The 21,795-nt window shown below is 47.5% G+C and overlaps 1 protein-coding gene across 1 annotated transcript in view; it reads left to right on the top strand.

Moving 5' to 3' along the window:
- The window catches only part of LOC142767409 (uncharacterized), a 154,834-nt gene that overhangs the window by 70,303 nt on the left and 62,736 nt on the right, over positions 1-21,795 (top strand). The window contains exons 3-5 of the mRNA XM_075869004.1: positions 1,387-1,717; positions 12,945-13,162; positions 14,670-14,889. Coding sequence (XP_075725119.1) covers positions 1,387-1,717; positions 12,945-13,162; positions 14,670-14,889 — 769 coding nt within the window. The remainder of the gene's footprint in view (positions 1-1,386; positions 1,718-12,944; positions 13,163-14,669; positions 14,890-21,795) is intronic.

The raw sequence follows: 21,795 nt of genomic DNA, 5'->3' as shown, positions 1-21,795 counted from the left end.
GTGTGTACACGAAGCAAGAAGCGCCGGTAACACATATACCAACGCGGCCTGCATGACAGGTTTAATGCTCGCTGGGACGGGCACTGGGTACGACCGCTCTCGTCGCGGTGAGTTGGGAGGGTTGAAGATTCTGCATTTGAGCTTCGGAACATTTAAAACTCTTACCTGAAGTAAATAGAAGGATGAGCATGGCCAGACATATATTTATGCGGTGTGGCGGAATCGAACGACAGCTTTTTTTCTCGTCTCAGCTGGGAAACCTTGCGAAGCGATTGAGAGAGCTCATTTACGTTTCTTCAACTTTGCGGCAAAAACAATTTCCCGTTTCTGGTAGGAGTGGCGTGCAGCTCCAGGTTTACGAACACTGCAACTTGGAATCATTACAGCAATACACGGATGATGCGAATGTCACCGGTATACACGGGGGCATATTCCAAAAAGGTGCATTATAATTGCTGCGATATGTCCGTGCGCCGCAAAAATTACGTATGCTTAGGGTATCATCTCTCCGTGCCGTCGAATCAATCGTTTTATATTCAACGACACCGAAACATACCACGACACACGCTACAATAACGTGCACGCTGCGCTAGTAGAAACAGTGCGTGCTGCAGTATTCACCAGGGCTTGCCAGTGAAAACTCCAGCGCTTCCAGCGCTTCGCAGTGCGCACCAGCATCAAAGTGGTCTAGTCAGCGCCCCTACCAGTGCGACACAGCTTTTTCCCAGGGCGCCCAGTGAAGTGCCAGTGATTTCAAGCGTGTACCAGTGTCTCCAGCGTGTACCAGTGCCAAAAAAAAACGTGCTGGCATCACGATGTTTTTACAATAGAGATGTATGTGTACTTTTTTACTAGACAAGGCATACATAAGTAATTTTAAGGATCATAGCCTTTACAACGCTGCGCTGGCCAAGCAATGTTTGCACAAAAAAGCAAGCGCTTCCACCACTATGCTAAGATGACTCGGTGGTGGCACCCACCCGTCGCCTTGCGTTCTACTCCTTATCACCTCAGAGACGGGCGCGTAGGGCGCACGCCCCGTTTTCCAGGATAACTGCTAGATAGCGCACATGTTTCACGTGCGACGTGGCTTGATGCGCTCGTTCGCCTCCACTGCACGCTCGAGGCAAATCTAACGCAGTGCCTCCAGAACACCATTTACCAATTTTCTTGCGCAGAACATCAAAAAAAAAACGTTTTGTTCACTCTCTCCACCGCAAGACTATCGTCTTTCGACGATCTTTGTCGTGTAACATGCAGATGCGGGGCGAATGTTTTTTATTGCTAAACGTATATTAAATGAAATACTCCACTAAACGTTTGCCCTGGTAGGCTCCTGAAGGCAACTGTTTTCGACCAAGTTAAGATGTATACGGGGTCACCCAGGGCCCTGGCTGAGGCCGGTCGCCAGCTGGCGCAGGTCCTCGTTCCAGCCGTCAAAGGCAGCGGGGTCAACCTGACGGCCGTGCAGAAGGCGGCATCGCTTTATCAGCTCTGCGTGAGTCTTTCTTCGTTAGAAGACGACGCGGCCCCCAAGATGTCAGCCCTACTTCGTAAGCTGGGCTTGGGATGGCCGCCGAACTCTCCAGGATTCATCGAAGAGACGCGGGTGCCCACCCGAACCGAAGCTGAGGCCCTGCTGCTCAACCTGATCGCGCTTTCACTGCGATGGGGCATGCATACGCTGCTCCGTTGCCAAGTGGAACCAGAGCGTAACGTACGTCATCAAGGCGAAATTCCACTGTTGGCTTCTTTAATCAGTCTCTTTGTCGCGGGCCTTACCTCTTTTGGGGGAAGGGGTATATGTTTTGAATTTATGTACCTTAATAAACCCCTACAAATAAACCCGAACACTAAAATAATTGCGTTATCATGGTGACTGCAAAGGCAAGACGTAGACAAAAAATATAAGGGAAAAGCTATTGCTCTTAAAGTGTTAGAATGGTAGCTCCTTGACTTTCTTTTGTCTCAAAGTCGAAAAGAGATGGAAAATATGATATCAAAACAGAATCAACCCTTCGGCTAGTTTATTGAGATGCATGGTATAAGTGTGGTTTAAGCGCCCACAGAGACAAAATAACGCAGGACTAGTGCTTACTCGTAACTAAATGATTTATTAAAAGGAGAAGAATATAAATGCACGAAATAAAGATCAACGCACGTGTCAGAAGGCAGAAAGGACAACTACCGCAACACGAGACAGACACAGACAGACAAGAACTTTATTGGGTCCTGAGAAACGCTGCTCCTTTAGAGCAACGTCACGGGCCGCTCCCACGTAGGAACGGGGAGGCCTAGCCTCACCGCCACGTCGTGGGCTCTCTGGACAGCCCGTAGTTGTGGTAGCAACTCTGAACTTTGTAAGGCAGAGTCCCAATCTTCTTCTGTGAGCCGACTTGGGCCCCGTAACGAGGGGCACTGCCAGAGTATATGTGCTAAGTCACTAACCTCACCACAATCAGGACAGGTAGAGTCAAAAGCCTCTGAGGAGACTATGCTGAGGAAAAATAGGCTTGGATAGGATCTGGTCTGGAGCATTTTAAACGTGATTGCTTGAGGTCTAGACAACTTCTGTGGTAGAGCAAATGATCGCCTCCTCAACTGGTAGTGATTAGCCACTTCACTGAATGTAAATAAAGCGTCCCTGAACACCTCACTGCCAACCTGCGGACCTACGTCCTCCCCAGCACGGAGGGTTAGTGCGCGCGCCCGGGTGTGAGTGAGCAGTGTCATTCAAGTTTACTTGAGAGTCCAGTAGGGGTTCGAGATGTGCAGGAAACCAGGTAATGGTATGTGGAGAAAGTGTCCTATTTTCAAGTAGTTTAAATACTTCAGTAAAGACGGAACCAGAGGCGAAAGCCTTGACCGCTGACCTTGAGTCAGTGAAAACTTGCGATCTACTGTCATCCAAAAGGGCAAGGGCTACAGCCAACTGTTCGGCTCTTGAGGGAGTAGAGTCCCTAACTGATGCAGCATTGATAATAGAGCCCATATGATTGACGGAAATACCAGAAAACCTAGCTGAGCGGCCGTACTGAGCGGCATCGACAAAACAAACTGAATGAGGATCGTTCCTGATGTTTTTCAGAAGTGTGATGACCCTAGCCCGGTGCCTTCCTACGTTGTGCTGAGGATGGACGTTTCGCGGAAACGGAGGGACCTGGATGGCAGTACGCTGTTCATCTGGTAGTTGAAGACGATGATCCTCTACGAGCGCCGGACTGAGGCCTAGGACGGACAGAATCTTCCTACCAGCCGGCGTAGACGACAGGCGCATTAGCTGTGCAGTCTCTAGGGCTTCAATGATCTCATCTAGGGTGTTATGAACTCCTAGCTGCATAAGCCGTTCAGTGCTTGTTCGCACAGGGGTGCCCAACACCCTCTTTACGCTTTTTCTGATCAGAGTTTCCAGCTTCTTCTTTTCGAATCCATACCAAGAGTGCATGGCAGCAACGTATGTTATGTGGCTCTTGAGGAATGCATGAAAGAGCCTCAGTAGATTGTCTTCTTCGAGTCCCACCCTTCAGTTCTAAACCCTATTATTCGACCTTATCATGTTCTCGGTCTTTGTTGAAATCTTAGCGGCGGTTTGCCTATTGTACACGTGCGACTCTATAATCATACCCAGCACTCTAATAGCATCCACTCTCGGAATGGGGGTGCCACTTCCGGTGTGAAGTACAATGTCTACCTCTGATAAAGGCTTCCAGTTTTGTGGCCTGGCTCCTTTTCTATTGGGCCTGTATAGAAGCAACTCCGATTTACTCGAGGAGCACCTCAGCCCTGTGCCAGCAAGAAAGAGCTCTGTCTGATCGATGGCTTCCTGGAGTGCAGTCTTGACTTCCCCTTCGCTACCTCCGGGACACCAGATGGTAATATCATCAGCGTAAAGCGTATGGTTGATGCTCTTCACGCTAGATAGCAGTGTAGACAACTTGCATATAGCGATGTTAAAGAGAAGCGGAGATATCACAGGTCCTTGCAGCGTGCCTTTAGGGCCCAGTGCTATGGGAGAGGACTTGAGGTCGCTAATATTGAGCGTAGCCTTCCTGGATTCGAGAAAGGAGCTGACGTATCTGTGGAAGGCTTCTCCTAGTCCAAGGTCTGAAATGGAGTTTAAGATGTGCGCGTGAGAGATGTTGTCCAACGCTTTTTCAAGTCAAGACCCAGGATGCCTCTTACGTCCCTTGTGTTCACGTCTATGATTTGATGTTTGAGCAGCTTCATTGTGTACTGTGCGGACAAAGACGGACGAAACCCAACCATGTTTTAAGGAAAAAGATCTTTCTTAATGTACTTAGAGACACGTTTGTAAATGACGTGCTCCGACACCTTGCCGACACATGACACTAGCGATATGGGCCTTAGATTGCCTAAACCTGGAGGTCACCCCGGCTTCGGAATGAAGACAACCGATGCCATTTTCTAAGAGTCAGGGACAGAACCTTCTCTCCATATGCGATTTATCTCATCAGTAAGAAAATTAATGAATTCGTCTTCCAGGTTCCTGAGGGCCTTGTTCGAGATGCCATCCGGCCCTGGAGCCGATCGTCCATTAAGGTTTTGAAGAACTTCCCAAACGTCGCTGGTGGTAAAGGGTTCTCCGAGCTCATTGCAAGGGGGTCCAGTGTAAGACGGATAGTCTGAATAGCTTGAGGAGCCAATGGGTAAATATCTGTGAGCCAAACCATCCAGTATAGCGCCTTCAGAATCAGACTGTCTTACGGCATGTATCAGTTTAGCAATGGCTTGTCTTTGATTACTCTTGGAATTCGACTAATGCAAAAGGTGTTTTAGCAAATTCCATTTCCCTCCTATTCCCATTTGGCTATCAACAGAATGGCACACCTCATCCCACTTCTGCCCAGAGAGGGTCTGGCAGTGGTACTCGATGGTTCGGTTAAGTTCTGCAATTTTCTTGCGGAGCCGACGATTGAGCCTCTGCCCTTTCCAACTATTCAGTATTGTTGCGACTCCGGATCCCACGAATCTCAGTTTGGTGGTGGGCCCCCGTCCTAGGACCCATCGTAGAACAAGTCAGTTGAGGCGCTCGTACAAACGACAACAATTTATTTACATGGTTAGTAACTGAGAATTAGAACGAGAAGTCAAAACTGTACATGAGAGCTTTTGAAGTGTAGAACTTCAGAACTTGTGAGCTTGAAAATACACAAGAGTCTTCCGTTTATATAGCGCCGCGTTGTCAACGCTGGACGCACTGTCCACGGCTTCAGCCAATACAGCGCTCCATGGTCTAGATGCTCCACCCACGAAGGAGGGGAAAGACACCACACAATGCATGAGGAGAGGTCACAGTCTACACGATGCCCAAATATGGTCACAAACGCACTGCACCGAAGTTTTTGCACACGTCACCAAGTTTCGCGCACGTTCGATGATATTGGCTTCGAAGATTCTTCCGGCAGCTGGGTGAGGTTCGAAAAACCGGCTGCCTGTACACGTGTCAAACTTGCCTGACTTTTTGGGTAGGACAATGTAGCGGTGGGCCAGCATATCTTCAAAATATGCCACCCCATTCAGCCGATCCTATGGAGAAAGGGGAAAAGGAATAGTCAACTAATCCATTGTCGCTGAAGCGGGCTCCGGCAAGGCTGCAGAACATAGTGCCTTATCCTTTTCTTCACCCCCACATTCCATCCTGGTTGTTTGCTAGAAGATGTGGCGTAGCCGCGCATATCCCAGGGCTCCGCTTGTCCTCGCAAGATGCAGCCACAACCAATTTGGTTTTAGCTTGCAGCCTCAACTGCAAATACCATGCTGGTTCCGAGATTTCCAGATCCTCGGTGACCTCGAAAATGGCCCAGCTGCCTCCGTGTCGGTTTCGAAAGCCTTGCTCGCAGCAAACACAATGGCCTTTCTTGGCTAGTGTGCCTTCCTTGCGCAGACCGGTCCTGGCCCCTTTTCACGTTTTGCTGACAGGAAACCAACCCGTCTTGACAACACACCCTCCCTTGGAATGCATCGAAATATTTTCCTTCAGCTCACAAAGGCCGAAAACTTCAATAATTATGACGGTCGTAACAGTAACGATTTTTTGGCCCCTAGGAGGTGCGCCAGGCGGCTGTCTATACTATCCGTTTTCAAATCTGTGTGTATCTTTTTTGTCGCCTCACCAACGTCTCCCTTGAGCTATTTGGCCCATTGATCCAGGCTGGGGGTAGAGTCTTCAGCTTGCGCGCGTTCTTTTCTAATATGCCGGAAGTAATCCCAAGCTGTGAAACTAAACTCTCTTACGGGTTTGCCCTTTACACTGACTGATATGGGTAGCTAAGACATTATGGTCACTACCAAGATCCACGTGCAAGTTGTGCCAAGTAGGAGATTCAACATCTTTAACAAAGGCAAGATCCAGCGTGGTGTCCCTCGTGCAGGAGTTACCCATCCTGGTCGGAAATGCTGGGTCCGTGGCCAGGGTGAGGTTCAAGTTTGCCGCTGCTTGCCACAAATCCTCGCCTTTACGGGATGGCCGCAGATAACCCCAACCCTGATAAGGAGCGTTGAAATCACCTGCCACCACAAGCGGGGAGATACCGGCCCTGGCGGCAGCCCTACTCATGAGCGCCACAAACCCTTGTTTCGAGTCATTTGGTGAAGTATAAATATGCAGGATGAAAACGCTACTCTTTAAATGACCCCCCGGAATAATTTCGACCAATGAGCGTTCCACTTTACTACTGTTCATAGAAAGATCATGCGACATATAGGTGTATCCCTTAGATACGAGCGTGCAAATGCCCCTTCGTCCGTCTCCATAAAAAGCGTGAGATGTGTAACCCGGCAGAATGACAGAATCTGAAATCGTCCCCAAAAGCAAAATGACGTGCGGCTTTTCAGAGTGATAACGAATGAACTGCTGAAGAACTGCCTTCTTGCGGGTAAACCCCCAGCAGTTCCACTGCCAAATCCTGAACTCTTTAGGCGGACGCGCCATGGTTAGACTCGAAAGATAAGTGCCTGCGTTCGAGCGCGTTGACTTTAGCGTCCAACGCACAGAAGGTAGCGTCCACCGTATCGACCTTGGCATCCAGTGCGCAGAACTTGGCCGCCAAGGTATCGACCTTAACATGAACCAATGCGACTGTTTGACTAAGCGACTGCAACATGTCTCTGATCTCTGTTTTAAAAATATGCAGTTCCTCATCAAACGCGGGCATAGTCAAAGCCCTCTTTTTGGCTGGACGAACAGTACACTGCACTTTCATTGGTGTTTCGACGGGCGTCTCCGCGGGTTTTTCTACGGTCGTTTCTATGGCCGTTTCCATAGGTGTTTCCACGGGCGTTTCTATAGGCGTTTAAACAGGCGTTTAGAGTCTAGTGACCTGAGGAGGTTGTGGAGCCTCACTCTTAGCGTTATTAGCATTCTTAAGTGCAACTATCTCGACTCTAAGTTGCGCGATCCCCTACTTTAGTGCAGCATTCTCCCTTTCCAGCTGAATAATTCTATAATTTTTCTGCTCTGGCAGTATGCCCCCCGTTACCTGTTTCTGGGATCCTTTGACGCGGTCAGCCCACTCGGTCGCTGTGGCAGCAGGCACCTGAATGCTGATGGCCGGGCCCCGTGATCGGGAACAGCTCCGGGACTGGGAACGGCTTGTGTATCGGGACCGCTCTTGTATCGGGAGCGCCCCCTCGAGCTCCTGGACTGGGACCTGGACTTGTTGGCTGGTTCGGACAGGTGATGTATCGGTGGGAAGTCCTTGTCAAAGTTGCGTCTCTCTCTTCTGCGTTGTCTGACGATGTAAGGTATCTCGAATTTTTGTGTACAGGTTCTGTCGGCCTTTGAATGAGGCCCTCCTAAGAAGGCGCACTTCGGTGAGCAAACGTGCTGGTCACCAGGGGAGGTCATTCCGCAACCATGACAGATAACATTTCCTGGAGTGGGGCACACGTCGGCTCTGTGGCCGAGTCTACCACAGGTATAGCAGACATCTGTCTGCCGTCGGTAGAGGGTGTACTTGACTATGCTGGGACCACACATGGCGTAATTTGGGACTCGAAGTCCTTCGAAGAGAATAACGACTGTGGTAGAGTTCTTCATTTGCCGCACTTCGAGAACAGAGGCATTCCTCGGCTGAATAAGAAGTCTTCAAGTTCTTTGTCGTCAATTTCCATATTGATGTTTCTGATGATGCCCTTGCATGTGTTGCCGGGCGCAGCAATGTAAGAGCTAACCTCGTATCTTGCGTTATTGACGGTGATGGCCTCTAGACATGCATATGCCTTGGCGTTGGCTTGCGATGGCGTACTAATCTTAACAATGTTTTGCATAGCGTTAGGACCAATGATGTTTTCTGTAATATCCGCAACAGAGACACGCGCCGCTGTCGTGAGGGCTCGAGAAATCCGGACGTTACTGGTATTCTTAACGTTCAGGCCTCCCCGAGGCCTAGCAATGATTCGAAAAGTTCCCTTGGTAGATGAGGCAGCCTTGACGGGTTAGCGAGGCGTTTCTTCACGTTGGCGGGAGATTGGGTGCCAGCATTCGTGCCGTATGGTGGGCCTTGAACTTCAGCACCCACCACGGGTGCTTTAGTTGACTTACGCTTAGAAAGCACCGTTGTCCATCCAGAACACTGGAATTCTTCGGGAAAAATGTCCTCCTCTTGCACAGTGGCTTGCATAGCCATCTTGATAGCTCAAACGCTCTAAGCCTAGCGTTAGGCTTAGCTATACCTAACCTTAGGCTTAGCAACCCACGACGTGGTCGAGCAAGAAAGGTCTTCAAAACTCGGTGAAAGATCCCCCCCCCCCCCCGTGACGAAATTCTTTCCACGTGGTCCTCAAGACTTCAAGCGTCGACTGGAGCAAAAGGCATCAAACACATAGCTAACTTTCACAGAAAAAAAAAGGTGAACAAGCAGGAGCTGATGTTCAGACGACCGCATGAAACGGCGCTCCCTAGCGTCCCCTCGCAACACGAGAACAGTCAGTTAACAAAAGCAGAAAGATTATCTGGAAACATATCCTAGAAAGGCACTCTTTATCGTGTAGCAACACCGCAGGGTAAAACATGGCATGTTGAAAAGTAACAACAGTAAAATAAAGACAGGACAGCACAAAAAGTCTGCATGACAGAGCTTATGTGACGTGTTATTGTGAGATGGAACTCATATATTACTGCTATAGATGCGAGAGAATACATGGCACGAGTGAAAAAGCCTGGTACTACTCTCCTTCTATCAGCATCGTCAAACTAATCGTGGGTAGTTCTCAAAGCAGCCGCTACTAGGCGCCGTATTTGTCACATAATTTGGGTCCCTCAATGCGCGCACCACCACTCAGGGTGCTGCTATGTGGCTAAAAAGGTTTCTAGCCACTATAGCAGCACCCTGTGTGGTGGCGCGTGCATCTAAAGTGTTGCCACCTTTTGTAATGTTCTCTCTGCCATTGTAGTACCTGCAGCGTCTTGGCCAAGCTGTAGAGCTCACGTGCCGGCTTTCTTTGGTATGTTTCACCTGAATGTTGAGTTCCTCAAAACTACAATCATTCGCGTTAAGCTAGAGGACCACTACGTGCTGGAGCAAAGCCTGTATGCAGCGGGAGTGATAATTGCGGCCATCACAGATGCCTTCACTATGAGCGGAGGAGCAGGAATCGAGGCACTCTGCACATCAGACACCAACAATCTGAGAATAGAATAAATTAGAGGTCGCAAGGCTCATTTAATTGCAATATTATGGTCGGAACGTACTTCCGACGTAGTGTAACATCACGTTCTTCGAACCCCAGTGGTGAATCGGGCTCCACCCCATAAAGACTGCTAGTACAGAGAGAGAGAGAGAGAACCTTTTAATTTGAATAATGAAAAAAAATATTGGGTGAGGCTCTGAGTCCAGAGCTCTAACAGCCGCTGCCGCGTCCCGTGCCCCACGAATCGGCGCCCGCTGGCAACTCGGGCTTTCATCGCGCAGCTTGGTCTCCCAGTCTTTCATGGTAGGAATAGGAGAGGAGTTGTTGGCAGAGTACCGGCAGGCTGACACTGAGATTACAGCGTTACGTAAAAAAACGTTGGGACCTTTCCACAGCAAGGGCATTTGTCAGGGCAAGAAGTGGGATCGAGGATAGTACCATGGCCGCTGATAGTATGAAGATGTCGCCTTTTGGTACACGAGTGTACAAAAAATAGCGTTGCGTGTGCAGGTGCTTGTGTTCAACCTCAACCTCAGCAGTTAGCATTCGCTCTTTAAGATGCGAACCAGCTTATGGCGCAGTTCAGTCCGGTGTGCGGCCTGACCACCCTTCCCCTCTTCTCTCCTACGTTTCCATTCTCTCTCGCGAGTTGCTGGTGAAGGCAACGAAACGCTTCCTCAGCAGTGCGGTGTCCCCACCTCCACTGCGCATGCACATCGACCTCTATCCTAAGCTCCCCCCCCCCCCCCGCCATCCACCGCCTGCCCTCTCCGTGGAAACGCGTTCAACGTTTATGTGAGACAGAGACAGAGCGCGTGTGCTTTTTTTCGTTATCGTTGATCGTCGGTCTTGCGGCGTTCCACGTTTCCGTGAGACGGAGTGCGTATGCTTTGGTTAGCACAGGATCACATTCGACGCCACTGGCGTGTGCGTTGAAGGGCCGGCTGTTTAGCAATGATATAGTCACGGTCACCAGCAGCTGTGGTCACCGGCAGCGGTCACCAGCAGCGTTACTCTGGTAGACGTTCTCAGTCGTGGTGCACCTGCTTGAGGCGACGTAGATGAGTTTCTGTGGGTGCCCCTCACCATCACCCCACTGCTTCGCATCCGCATATGGTTCCCTTTAACAGTAGACGGGGTGATTCTCTCTTAGGTTCTCTGTGAAGAGGGATACACACATAGTGAAAGCGCCAAGGCCCTTTGTCTGTTAAGCCTGCGACTTAAGGTGGACACGAATAAGCGCTAGTTCACACTGAAACATCCGCTTTCTACAGCGACCGAAATTCCCCTGCCGCCGAAACGCAGCGTCGTTCGTACTGGACGCGCCCCGCGCCGCCGAATATGCCATCTACTACGGGGTGAACGCGGGATGGATGCGCTGTCACCCGGTTGTTGTCACGGCTTGCAAACGCTACTACGCTATCCGGTGGTGTATACTTCGACGATTCTCGTACGCAAGAAGCAAGAAAAGACAGTACTGCTTACTTTGCTGGCAAGTGGCTGTCTTGTAATGCACGAAGAGCAGAAAAACCACCGACGCCAGCGGCGTTGGTGGGTTCGTTCTGCTCTGCAAGACCGCAACAAGCTCGGTCACGCCAACAGCAAGCTCGGTCACCTCTTTCACGAAATACGGAGGCGGCACAGAGTAGGTTAAACTCCCGTTGGTTTCAACATTCAGTTACGTGCACTGCGGCATAACAAGTGAGTAGGGCTTGGCCGCCATTTTTCAAAATTCTCTGACTAGCGCTCCTATTGGTCCGCAGTGACCGATTCGGCGGCAGACGCCGCAAAAATCGGTCCGAGAGCGATCGGTGCGGAGAGGGCCCTTTCGGCGGATCTCGCCGCCGCCGAATTGGATTCGGAGCACTTTCGGCGGCCGGAATGCTCAGTGTGAACGCGGCCTAATAGGCGCAACCAACATCGCTTGCGAAAAAAATCCAATAATTTGGGGGCGTCACTCCTCACTGCACACTTTCCCAATTACCACCAAAACATGATACGGCACCCAAACCACCCAAATGTCGCTGGCGCTGCTTGTATAGGTCACTTCAATTTTGCCTGCCTTTTTCGACAGGTAAAGCGTTCGCTGGACATTTTCTTCCCGTACAAACTGCGTCGCTCAACACCCAAAGCTTGCAGCTAACACATGCGTGTTTCGAGACTCGGTAGTATTTATTAGCGCTTGCGTTTTGCCGCAATCATGCTCTGTATATATAGCGCTATCTCGTCCGTCTCGTTCTTGCTGGGCTTCAGAGGAACCATTATACGCGCCGTCATCTCATAAATGATTGTTCATCGAAAATGGCGTTTACAGTTTTCTGCTCGAGGCAAAATAGTCTGTAGGCACAATCCGTATGAAGCATTTACGACATGTATGTTAGGGGTGAAGCTCCTCTTAGTCTAACCTTGTCACTGCTCACGTGCAACCGAGAACAGGAGAGACGACAAAGAAGGCATACAAAATGGATGACCATTTCTCGTCTCATTTCCTAGATGACGTTACGATGCCGCTACTCTCCGAAGTGCCGATACTCTCCAATTGGTTGCTGCGCGTGCTTTGCCTGAGTGAGCAGAGAACACGCGCCTCTCCCAGTATCCCTGATAGCCGCCGTACGTGGTGAATAATTGGTGGGGCATGGACGAAGCAGAGCGGCGGGTGCGTTGAATATACTTGTGCTCGGCTTCCTTGGCTCGCGTTTCGTCGGTGTTACACGCGCACTTTCTGCATTCTCGAACGGGATCGGACACTTGGACGCATGCTTAGACAGACGGACACATAGACAGATGTATGGACGGATGCTTCGCCCCAGTATTCATCATTCACTCCGTGGATATGCTGTGATTTTTTCCTGGCGTCACCGTTTTTAAGTATAAGTATACAACAGTTTTCAAGCGGTGGCCTGTAACGATATCCGACGCGTTTCTTGACAACGCTTGGGGTCCCTGGTCACGAGTTTGTTTTTTATGTGCACACGGTTCCCTGTCGTACAGTTTGAGTCACTTTGTCTCGAGTGGTCGAGCGTGCTGTTTTGGATGCTGGAGCCGACTGCAACTACAATAACGCTCGAATTAGCTACAATCTTTCGTTCGTTTTGGCACAAGGAACTAGCATTAGGTATGAATATGCTTGATATCATTACGGCGTTGGTCGCAACACATTATCTTTCTCTCTTTTTTTTTCGCAAAAAAAACACGGTGGCTGAAGCAGCGGGTTTGAGGTTCTAACATGTGCGCACGCACTCTCCGAAATGCCCACACCTACAAGATATGCTTTTGCAATTGGTTCTTCGCAGCCTCAAGGCGTGCTGGTGCTGACTGTTGGAATCGGCAATGAACTATCCGACTGGCTCAAGGCCCGAACCGAACTGCAGCGCTTGGGGACGTACAACGAGGTGCTCATCGCTGTAGTGGCTGCCTTTCGGTGGCCCGGAGGTCGACCGCAGGCCTCGAGTGTCGTCAGGAGCGTCGCTAGCGCAGATCGCCTGCTTAGCGCCCTCATCTCGAACACTAGGTGGGATCACGTCATCGTCGCCACCATCTTTATGGTTTCGCTTATGGCCGGCACCCACTCGTTCATCATGTTATGACCGTGACAATATATTTTCACCATAGCTCTGATGGTTCAAATTCGAAGTCACGTTGATAAATGAGTCAATGTATGTTGCGGCTGCACACTCACACTTTGTCTTTCACCATTCAATGTATTCGATCGCACGTGAACGTGAATAAATTCATTAAAAATTTGGTTTGTAATGACTTTACACGTCATGCTTTGTATAAGACTAGTTTAAGGACATTTGTTATTTAGCAGGCTTAGCGGAATAGCAGGGTCCAAATGCGCATGCCCCGGTACAATAAACGACCGCTGCCCCGGGAGTTGACGGCCTCACCTGCCAGGTGCTGAGCAATATTGACCCCTCCATGCGGGCCCGGTTTCTGGAGGCCTACAACAAAGTGTGGCGCGCAAGTCAGGTGCCTCCCGGCTGGAAAGAGACGCTCGTGGTGCCAATCCTGACACGTCATGCTTTGTATAAGACTAGTTTAAGGACATTTGTTATTTAGCAGGCTTAGCGGAATAGCAGAGTCCAAATGCGCATGCCCGGTACAATAAACGACCCGTAGCGCTTACGGTACGCACACTATTCTTCGAAATTAGCTTTACCGTGTCTTGCGTGGTTTACGTTGTGCAGATAAAACGTTGTGGTGTTTGACGTTCTTGTATGTACCAAACTACCGTTTAAAATGACTTCGTTTTACTTTCAGGTAGCTTCAACAACCGAGTATTAAGAATTAATTGGCGTAGTTTTTGAGGTCAATTCCAATTTTTAATGTTCCTGAGCATAACAAGATCAAGGTAAAATCTGCAACACTGAAATTTTTGCTTGTGTTGCTTGGTTCATTTTTCTGTTACTTTTATAGTTACAAAGAAACAGTATTATTGAATTGTGCAGGGATATTGGCACGAATATTGAGTGTTTTATTTTCGCTCTCCTCGTTGCATTTACCCACCGCTAGGTGACGCCGCTCTCACAGCTTGGTGACAGAAATGCTACGATAGTTTGCCGCACAGCAAAGCTTTTCCTTGAATTTTTAGTTACCACACTAACGCTAAACGCTAAACTAAATTGGCTAAAAACAGTGGGATAGACGTTCCCGCTGTTTCCTGGTCTAGTTCAGGACTGGTTTGTTTTGGAAGCTTCTAAGCCAGCGAAAATGAAGGCACATAATAATAATAATAATAATAATAATAATAATAATAATAATAATAATAATAATAATAATAATAATAATAATAATAATAATAATAATAATAATAATAATAATAATAATAATATTAATAATAATAATAATAATAATAATAATCCTGGCGATGTCTCAAGCGTGGCTACCCTTGTGCTACCCCCTTCTCTTTCAAAATGACTATTTTACGCAAAAGATCCTAAATATACCCGAGAGAGCCTTTACTGCGTGTCGGTGTAGTGTACGCACGTGTAATGTGGACGAGGTTTTGCTCGCAGCCTCTGGTTCGGTACTCACATAAGTGCGGAGACATGGAGTCAGGTGACGTCACGAGTGGCTGGTCGACGGGTGACGCCTGTCGTGGCGTCATCGACACTGCTGACGGCGCTCGAGTACTTTGTGCTCAAGATGACCGACGATGCTTCGGTGACCACTGCATGGCTCGTACTGCGAAAACTGGCGCCCCTTAGCGTGAACTCTTCACCTGTTGAAATCGAGGTGGGCATAAGTCATTCTCGTCATGAGACAATGGTTTTAATTCTGCTTGAACTGTGACCAAATGATTTAGGGCCCGTTCTCAACGGTGACTTGAAAAGGTCACGCCTCTGTGCGACTGGCTGTTGCGAAATGACGCAATGCAACCGATGCCGGCCAGGGTGCGCCACCCGTAGTCGAACCAGAAGGCCTTGCGGTAGTGATGCCGTCTACGCGCTTCGTCTTCACCCCCTTAGTTGAAAAAAAATCACTAAATATTCACGGAGTGAAGGATGGTGAGTGGGGCGATGCTTTGGAGGCCGTGGCGTAACAACTATTTTGCGAGTGGGTGGGCAAACCTACCCCCACTCGTTAGCAGGGATATATATATATAATTATCACACATAGTGAATAATTATTTTACTAGAAGAAATCGATAAACTTGCTGACATAGCTTCGCAACAAAGTAAAATACAGGCTAATAATAAAAAAAAAGGAAAAAGGAGCGAAAGAGTACATCAATGCGTGTACAACTAAAACAGATTATAAAGAACATGAAACAATACATTGTTAAAACGCGCAGGCAATTCAAATAATAAACAGAGTGCAGTGAATGGGCGAAAACAAATGACAAACTCATAAATAGCAACTAATAAAACATACATAACCAGAAAAAAAAGGGGGCAGAAGTACATTTTGACAAGTTCATGCATAGTGCGACACGATCAGTAGATGAAATTTATCAGCATTTTCTTTCAGAGGCAATAGAATCCGGAAGAAAATTTCACAATCGGGTAGCATGAGGAAGCGCCAATAAATTGAATGCGTGGGTGCTTCCAGACATGTTTGGGGACATTGAGGTGATTATGTAATCTGCGAGATGTGCAAGGTGAAACTTGAAGCCTCAAGGAAGACTGTTTATCAGAATAAATGTACTTCTGAATCAATGACATCAGTGCAGAATCCCGAAGAGTATTGAGTGTAAGAAGGGAATGATCTTGTTTTATACGCGAGGTGCTACATTTGAAAGTATAGGTACGCGAGATAAACCTAACCACCCTATTTTGTATTGATTCTAACAAACTAAGTTGTTACGATGTGGGGTGATCATATTGGAGAGGTGTATTTGGGCTGCGGGCGGACAATTGTCTGAAAAGCTAGCTTGTGGATGTTGGAGGGAGAATTTCACAGGGTTCGACGTAGGTACCCCCGTGACATCGAAGCATTAGCACATATGGTTGTGACGGGAAGGTTCCACGAAAAACTTGACGTAAGAGGAATTTGTAGGTATTTGATGGTGGTGGCAGGATAAGTTGGGTGGGGATTTATAAGGTAGGAAACGTTAAAAACTGAGTATTTTCCGGTAAAAGAGATTACCTCGCATTTAGACGAAATGAGGGTCGTTACCCATAATTTACATCATTGGGAAATAAGCTGAAGATTGTTCTGTATAATGCGATGGTCATCGGGGCTGAGTATGGGGCGGTATAAAATGCAATCATTGCCGAACACTCGTACACGCGAAGCTAAGTTTTAGGGAGGTCATTTATATATATTAGGAATAGTAGCAGCCCGAGAACGCTACCTTGCGGTACGCCGGAGCTAACAAAGCACAAAGGAGACGGGAGATTGTAAAATATTGTGATCTGCTGGCAATTTAAAAGAAACTTCCGAAGCCATGTTAGCGAGACGGCGAATTCATATTAAATTTGAGAACATATATACATATATATATATATATATATATATATATATATATATATATATATATATATATATATATATATGTGTGTGTGTGTGTGTGTTTGTGTGTGTGTGTGTGTGTGTGTATGTGTGTGTGTATGTGTATGTGTATGTATGTGTGTGTGTGTGTGTGTGTGTGCACGTGTGTGTGTGCGCGTGTGTGTGTGCGTGTGTGTGCGTGCGTGTGTGTGTGTGCGTGCGTGTGTGTGTGTGTGTGTGTGTGTGTGTGTGTGTGTGTGTGTGTGTGTGTGTGTGTGTGTGTGTGTGTGTGTGTGTGTGTGTGTGTGTGTGTGTGTCGCTATGATGAATGGGAGACGTGGCCTAGCTCATACGCCGTTTTATTCCATTCTGACTTCTTCCTCCTCTGCCTCTACCAACCATCGCTACCTTCTTACGTTACAGGATTCCCCCTCCCCCCGAAAGAATGCGCGCGTTACATATTACAATACATGATGCACACGGAATCTTAGAACGCAAAAATGACCGAATGGACTGTAGTTCCACATCATATTGAAGTTCCATAAGATCGCACAAACACTTCACAGGAGAGGGCAGCAATCCGGGGTTATCAAGTACGGCTCTGGTGGGCGAGGCTGGCTGTTACGCTCTGGACAACATAAGCATGCTTTGAGCGTGGAAACAGGTGGAAACGCAGGCGGCGTTCTTGCAAGGAATAAACGAGGTTGGAACGCCTTGCAGGATCAACAGTTTTGTTTGCGTCGCATTTTTCGTCGTGAGTGGTACAAACGCCGTGCATGCAGTTTGTGTGCCCGTTGATCGTGGCTGATTGGGCGCTGCTTGTGCTCCTGCAGAGTACAAGCGGTTGTTTTGTGGCGCTTAGGGAGTTTTCTACGGCGATGGTGCAGATGTTCATACCGACGGCGCAATCTTGAACGCTGGTGCAGAAAAGTTCCTTGGCTTTTCTTTCTGCGATGCTGGCTCAGATGAGGAATCAGTCTTTTATTTTGTGGTCGTTGTTCACGACATTCTTTAAGCCGCAAGTATGCTTGCGATGTGGCTTTAGTTATTCGTTGATTTTGTTGGTGTGGCCATTTTAGCTGTTGGGCTTCTCCTTGTTGCTTTTGTTGGCATTGCTGATGTTGCACTATCTGACGAGGTGAACTTTCTTTAGAAACATGAGCCCGCTTCTCTTTGTAGGTTGATGTGACCAGCCAATAGCTGATACTTGTTAGGGTGCCGCGATTCGTGTCAGGCAATGTGAAAGTTAACTTTATTGACATCATGTACATATACCCGGCGACAACTTTCTGTGGCAGCACGGCCAAGGCTACGTGGGCGGAGCCTATGCACATGTGCTACTGCGCCAAGTAGTCCGACTACTTCGACGGGTGTTTCGGTTTCGATTTCACCAGCGCATACTTTATCCTTTGTGTGTCCGGCGTTGACCCAGGTTTCGTCAAGGTAGTATATGGGTCTGGAAGAATAAACAACAAAAAAAAAATTGCCCGCAGCTTCCCTCGGGAGAACACTGAGGAGGATGCGGAGCATATAATTGGTTAACGGGGTGTTAACGTGCGACTTACTTGGGTCGATGGCTAAATTGGTTAACGTGGTTGTGAAATGGGGTGTTAAATTGCGAGTTACTTGGGTCGATGGCTAAATTGGTTAACGTGGTTGTAGGAGGGGGTGTTAAATGAGTGAACACGTACACACGTTTGCGAAAGGGCGGCGCTGGTCGAAGGGACGTCGATCATTGTGTTTGTGGATTCGTTGGAATTCATTTCACCGCGACCTTGGACGTCGACGCGCCGTACAAACCAACCGACGAGCGGCAACTGAGCGAGCGAGCGCCGACCTTGAGTATATATACAACTCGACGGCGCATGCACTGTCAGCTGTTGAATGTTCTCGAAGCGCGACGCCACATGCGCGTCCACTGGAGAATCAGGAGAATTGTAGATGTCGAACGCGGTGTGTAGAGGAGGAAGGGTGCACAAATGGTGGAGGAGTGAAGCACGCGCGGTGTGTAGAGGAGGAAGGGATGCACAGATGGTGGAAGAGTGGGCGACGGCGCGACGGCGCATGCGCGCGCGTCAGCTGTCGAATGTTCGAGAAGTGGTGCGGACGGCGCGGACGGCGCGGACGGCGCACTACAAGGCGCGAGTATAAGATGCTTCCGCATCTAAAATGAAGCATGTCATCTGCAGCGAAGCGCGGCGAATGCAGCGAAACTCGGCTCGTGTCACAATTATTAAAAATTGCTCGCGTTTCGGCTCGCGTTCGCTCGCGTTTCGCTGCAGGTTTCGCTGCTCGCGTTTCGCTGCTTTTCCTTACTTGCGCGTAAACGTTGTACGCCACCTTCTTGGCCTGTACGGACAGCTTTTGATTTGACAACGCCTGGTACGGCTGCGCAGCTGGTGGACTCGCGGCACGCGGCGGTGTTTCCTCCGTAAGCGACGTTGACGAGCTGTAACCGGCGGACGCCATCTTTGACAGTGAGGAATGCGGTGAGGTAAAAAGGCGACGGAAGCCAAAAACCCCCCCAAAAACCTGAGAGAGCGTGAAACGAAATTTTTTCTACTGCACAACGTTTTTATTCACTAATTAAAAAATAAATCCGCGAAAAATGTAAGTGACGAATGGTAAAATCTTAGTTACCCAGAACAGTATACAAATGTTTTCGTTGAGGGACTACATGCTGTGGCGCAGTAAGACAAGCGTGCTTCGGCTCCGTAGCCTTGGCTGTGCTGCCACAGAAAGTTGTCGCGGGGTATAGTACACAATGCCGGAGGCCGGCAGAAAAAGCCATCGCAAGGATAGCTTGACGAAGCTGCGGGCCCCCGTTTTGGCACCAGCGTACAACGGTGTTCTCAGTACATAAACGGACAACAACAATAACAACAACAAGAGAAGGAAAAAAATATGTACTGAACAGATAAATCACTTAGTACAGGACCCGAAGGAAAATGTGAGCCCACTACAAATAACCACGTCTTGCGTACAAACCATACACAAAAAAATATACACCAACGGATGTACTAAATAGCTCAGTACACATAGATTACCTTCTTAATACATGCATACAGATTAACATAACTTTGTAATTTACATAGAGTACACTATAGATATATAATTGCACAAATCATTCAATACACGACCGAAAAAAAATATGAGAAAATATGAGAAAATATGAGGTGGTTACAAATCGCCATGCCTAGCGTACACCGACATATTCTCTATAGCTGACACTCATAGGCATGCGCGAGATGTTATATAGTGTCAATGTAATTATTTGCAAGAAAGGAACGTATTGCATTGAAAGTGTTGGTTTCCAGCTGAAAGTTAAATTCATATAAAGCATTTAGTAGCCTCGGAAGTCTGTTTCGTAACGTATGTCACCCATATGTTGTTCTACAAGTTTTAACAGTCCAAATTTCGCAGTTTCGCATTTTATAAGGCTGACAATTTCTTTTAAGATTGGCAAGTTCAGTAAAGAATACATGTTTCCCCTTTAATTCTTGTTTATAGGCTTTCGTTAATCTAAAGTTGTACATCTTCTCAAAAGGCATTACATTATACTTTTCAAACAACGGGTAGGTGTGAAAATGTGAAGGCACGTCCTCTACAGCACGTAGAAATCTTTTTTGTAGACAATACAATTTTTGTATGTTTTCTTGACTAGTGGATGCCCAAACTAGATGGCAATAGTTAATGTTTGAGGAAAATAAAGAGTTGTAAATTAATATCATTACATGTCTCGGAAGGATCAGGCGATTCCGGTAGACTAGTCCCACTATTTGAGATAACTTACTTGATATTGTGTCGATGTGCTCGTTCCAAGAAAGGTTTTCCTGGAAGACCACTCCTAGTGTTTTAATGTTGGGTACAATATCAACCGGAATCGAATTAAGCAGTATTTGTTGCGTCAATGTTACCTCCTTATTTTTACTTCTGAATATTACAGATTTGGTTTTGCTCGTGTTTATTTTAAGATGGTTTTTCTCAGTCCAGCTATTTAGGTTTTCCTATACAAAATTTGCTTCGCCAACTAATTTGTCCGCCGAATTTCCTCGTAAAAACATGCTGGTGTCATCAGCATAAATAATAAATTCAGCGCTAGGGCTAATGCTGACCACGTCATTAATATAGATATTAAAAAGAAATGGTCCCAAGATGCTCCCCTGTGGTACACCCGAAGATAAAGGCAATAGATCGGAAAAACAGTCGTCGATATGAACCCTTTGTTTCCGATGTTCCAGATAAGACGTAATTAGGTGCGCGGCATTCCCTCGAAAACCGTGACGGTCAAGCTTTTTAATTAGAATTTCGTGATTTATGTGATCGAAAGCCTTAGAGTAATCAATAAACAGCCCAAGAACCAATTCTCCTTGTTCTAGCGCTGCCAAAAGTGACTCTTTTTGTTTTAGCAATGCGAACTCCGTACTAAGTCGTTTGCGGAAGCCAAACTGTGAGCTGTTTAAGAGACTGTGCTTCTCTTCAAAATCTGTAAGACGATTTAAAATTACTTTTTCTAACACCTTTGACATGACCGGCAGTATAGACAGGGGACGGTAATTTGCCATGTCGTTTTTGTTTCCTTTTTTGTGTAAGGCTGTTACACGGGCTACTTGCATTTTACGGGGGAAAACATCCTGGCACAAACATAGGTTAAAAATGTAGGTAAGTATGGGTGCGAGCAAGTCGGAGGTGTACTTTATGGGTTTAATTTGGAAGCCATCGATATCTTTAGCCGTACTGGTTTTTAAGTTAGGAATTATATTTACTACTTCAGCCTCAATAACTGGTTTCCGGAAAATAGAGCTGCTGTTATGCGCAATATTTTCAACGTCATTCTGCACTGTAGCAGGCTGCGAAACCTCTACAAAGTATTGATTAAACGCGTCTGCCAGAGACTTCCCTGTCAGCTGTACGTCGTTCACAATCACTTTGCTCACTTTATCAAATGGGATGTTACGTTTTAAGATGGAATTTAATCTTTTCCAGATAAGATGGGCACGCCCGTCAGCAGATTCAAATTGGTTAGAGTAATAGTCACACCTCGCTTTTTTTAAGTCCTTGTCGAGGCAGTTACGAATTTTTTTGAAGTCTCGAAATAAGGCTGGGTCTTTGTATTTAATGAATTGCCTGTAGAGCTTGTTTTTTTCTCGTATTCTTTTCATAAGCTCAAGGCTAACCCATGGTTTCCGTATGTTTTTACGTCTTTTG

Source organism: Rhipicephalus microplus, chromosome 1 (assembly GCF_043290135.1).
Source record: "Rhipicephalus microplus isolate Deutch F79 chromosome 1, USDA_Rmic, whole genome shotgun sequence".
Classification (NCBI taxonomy): domain Eukaryota; kingdom Metazoa; phylum Arthropoda; class Arachnida; order Ixodida; family Ixodidae; genus Rhipicephalus; species Rhipicephalus microplus.
Note: the sequence above shows the minus strand (reverse complement) of the source record. Positions and strands in the feature narration are given on the sequence as shown.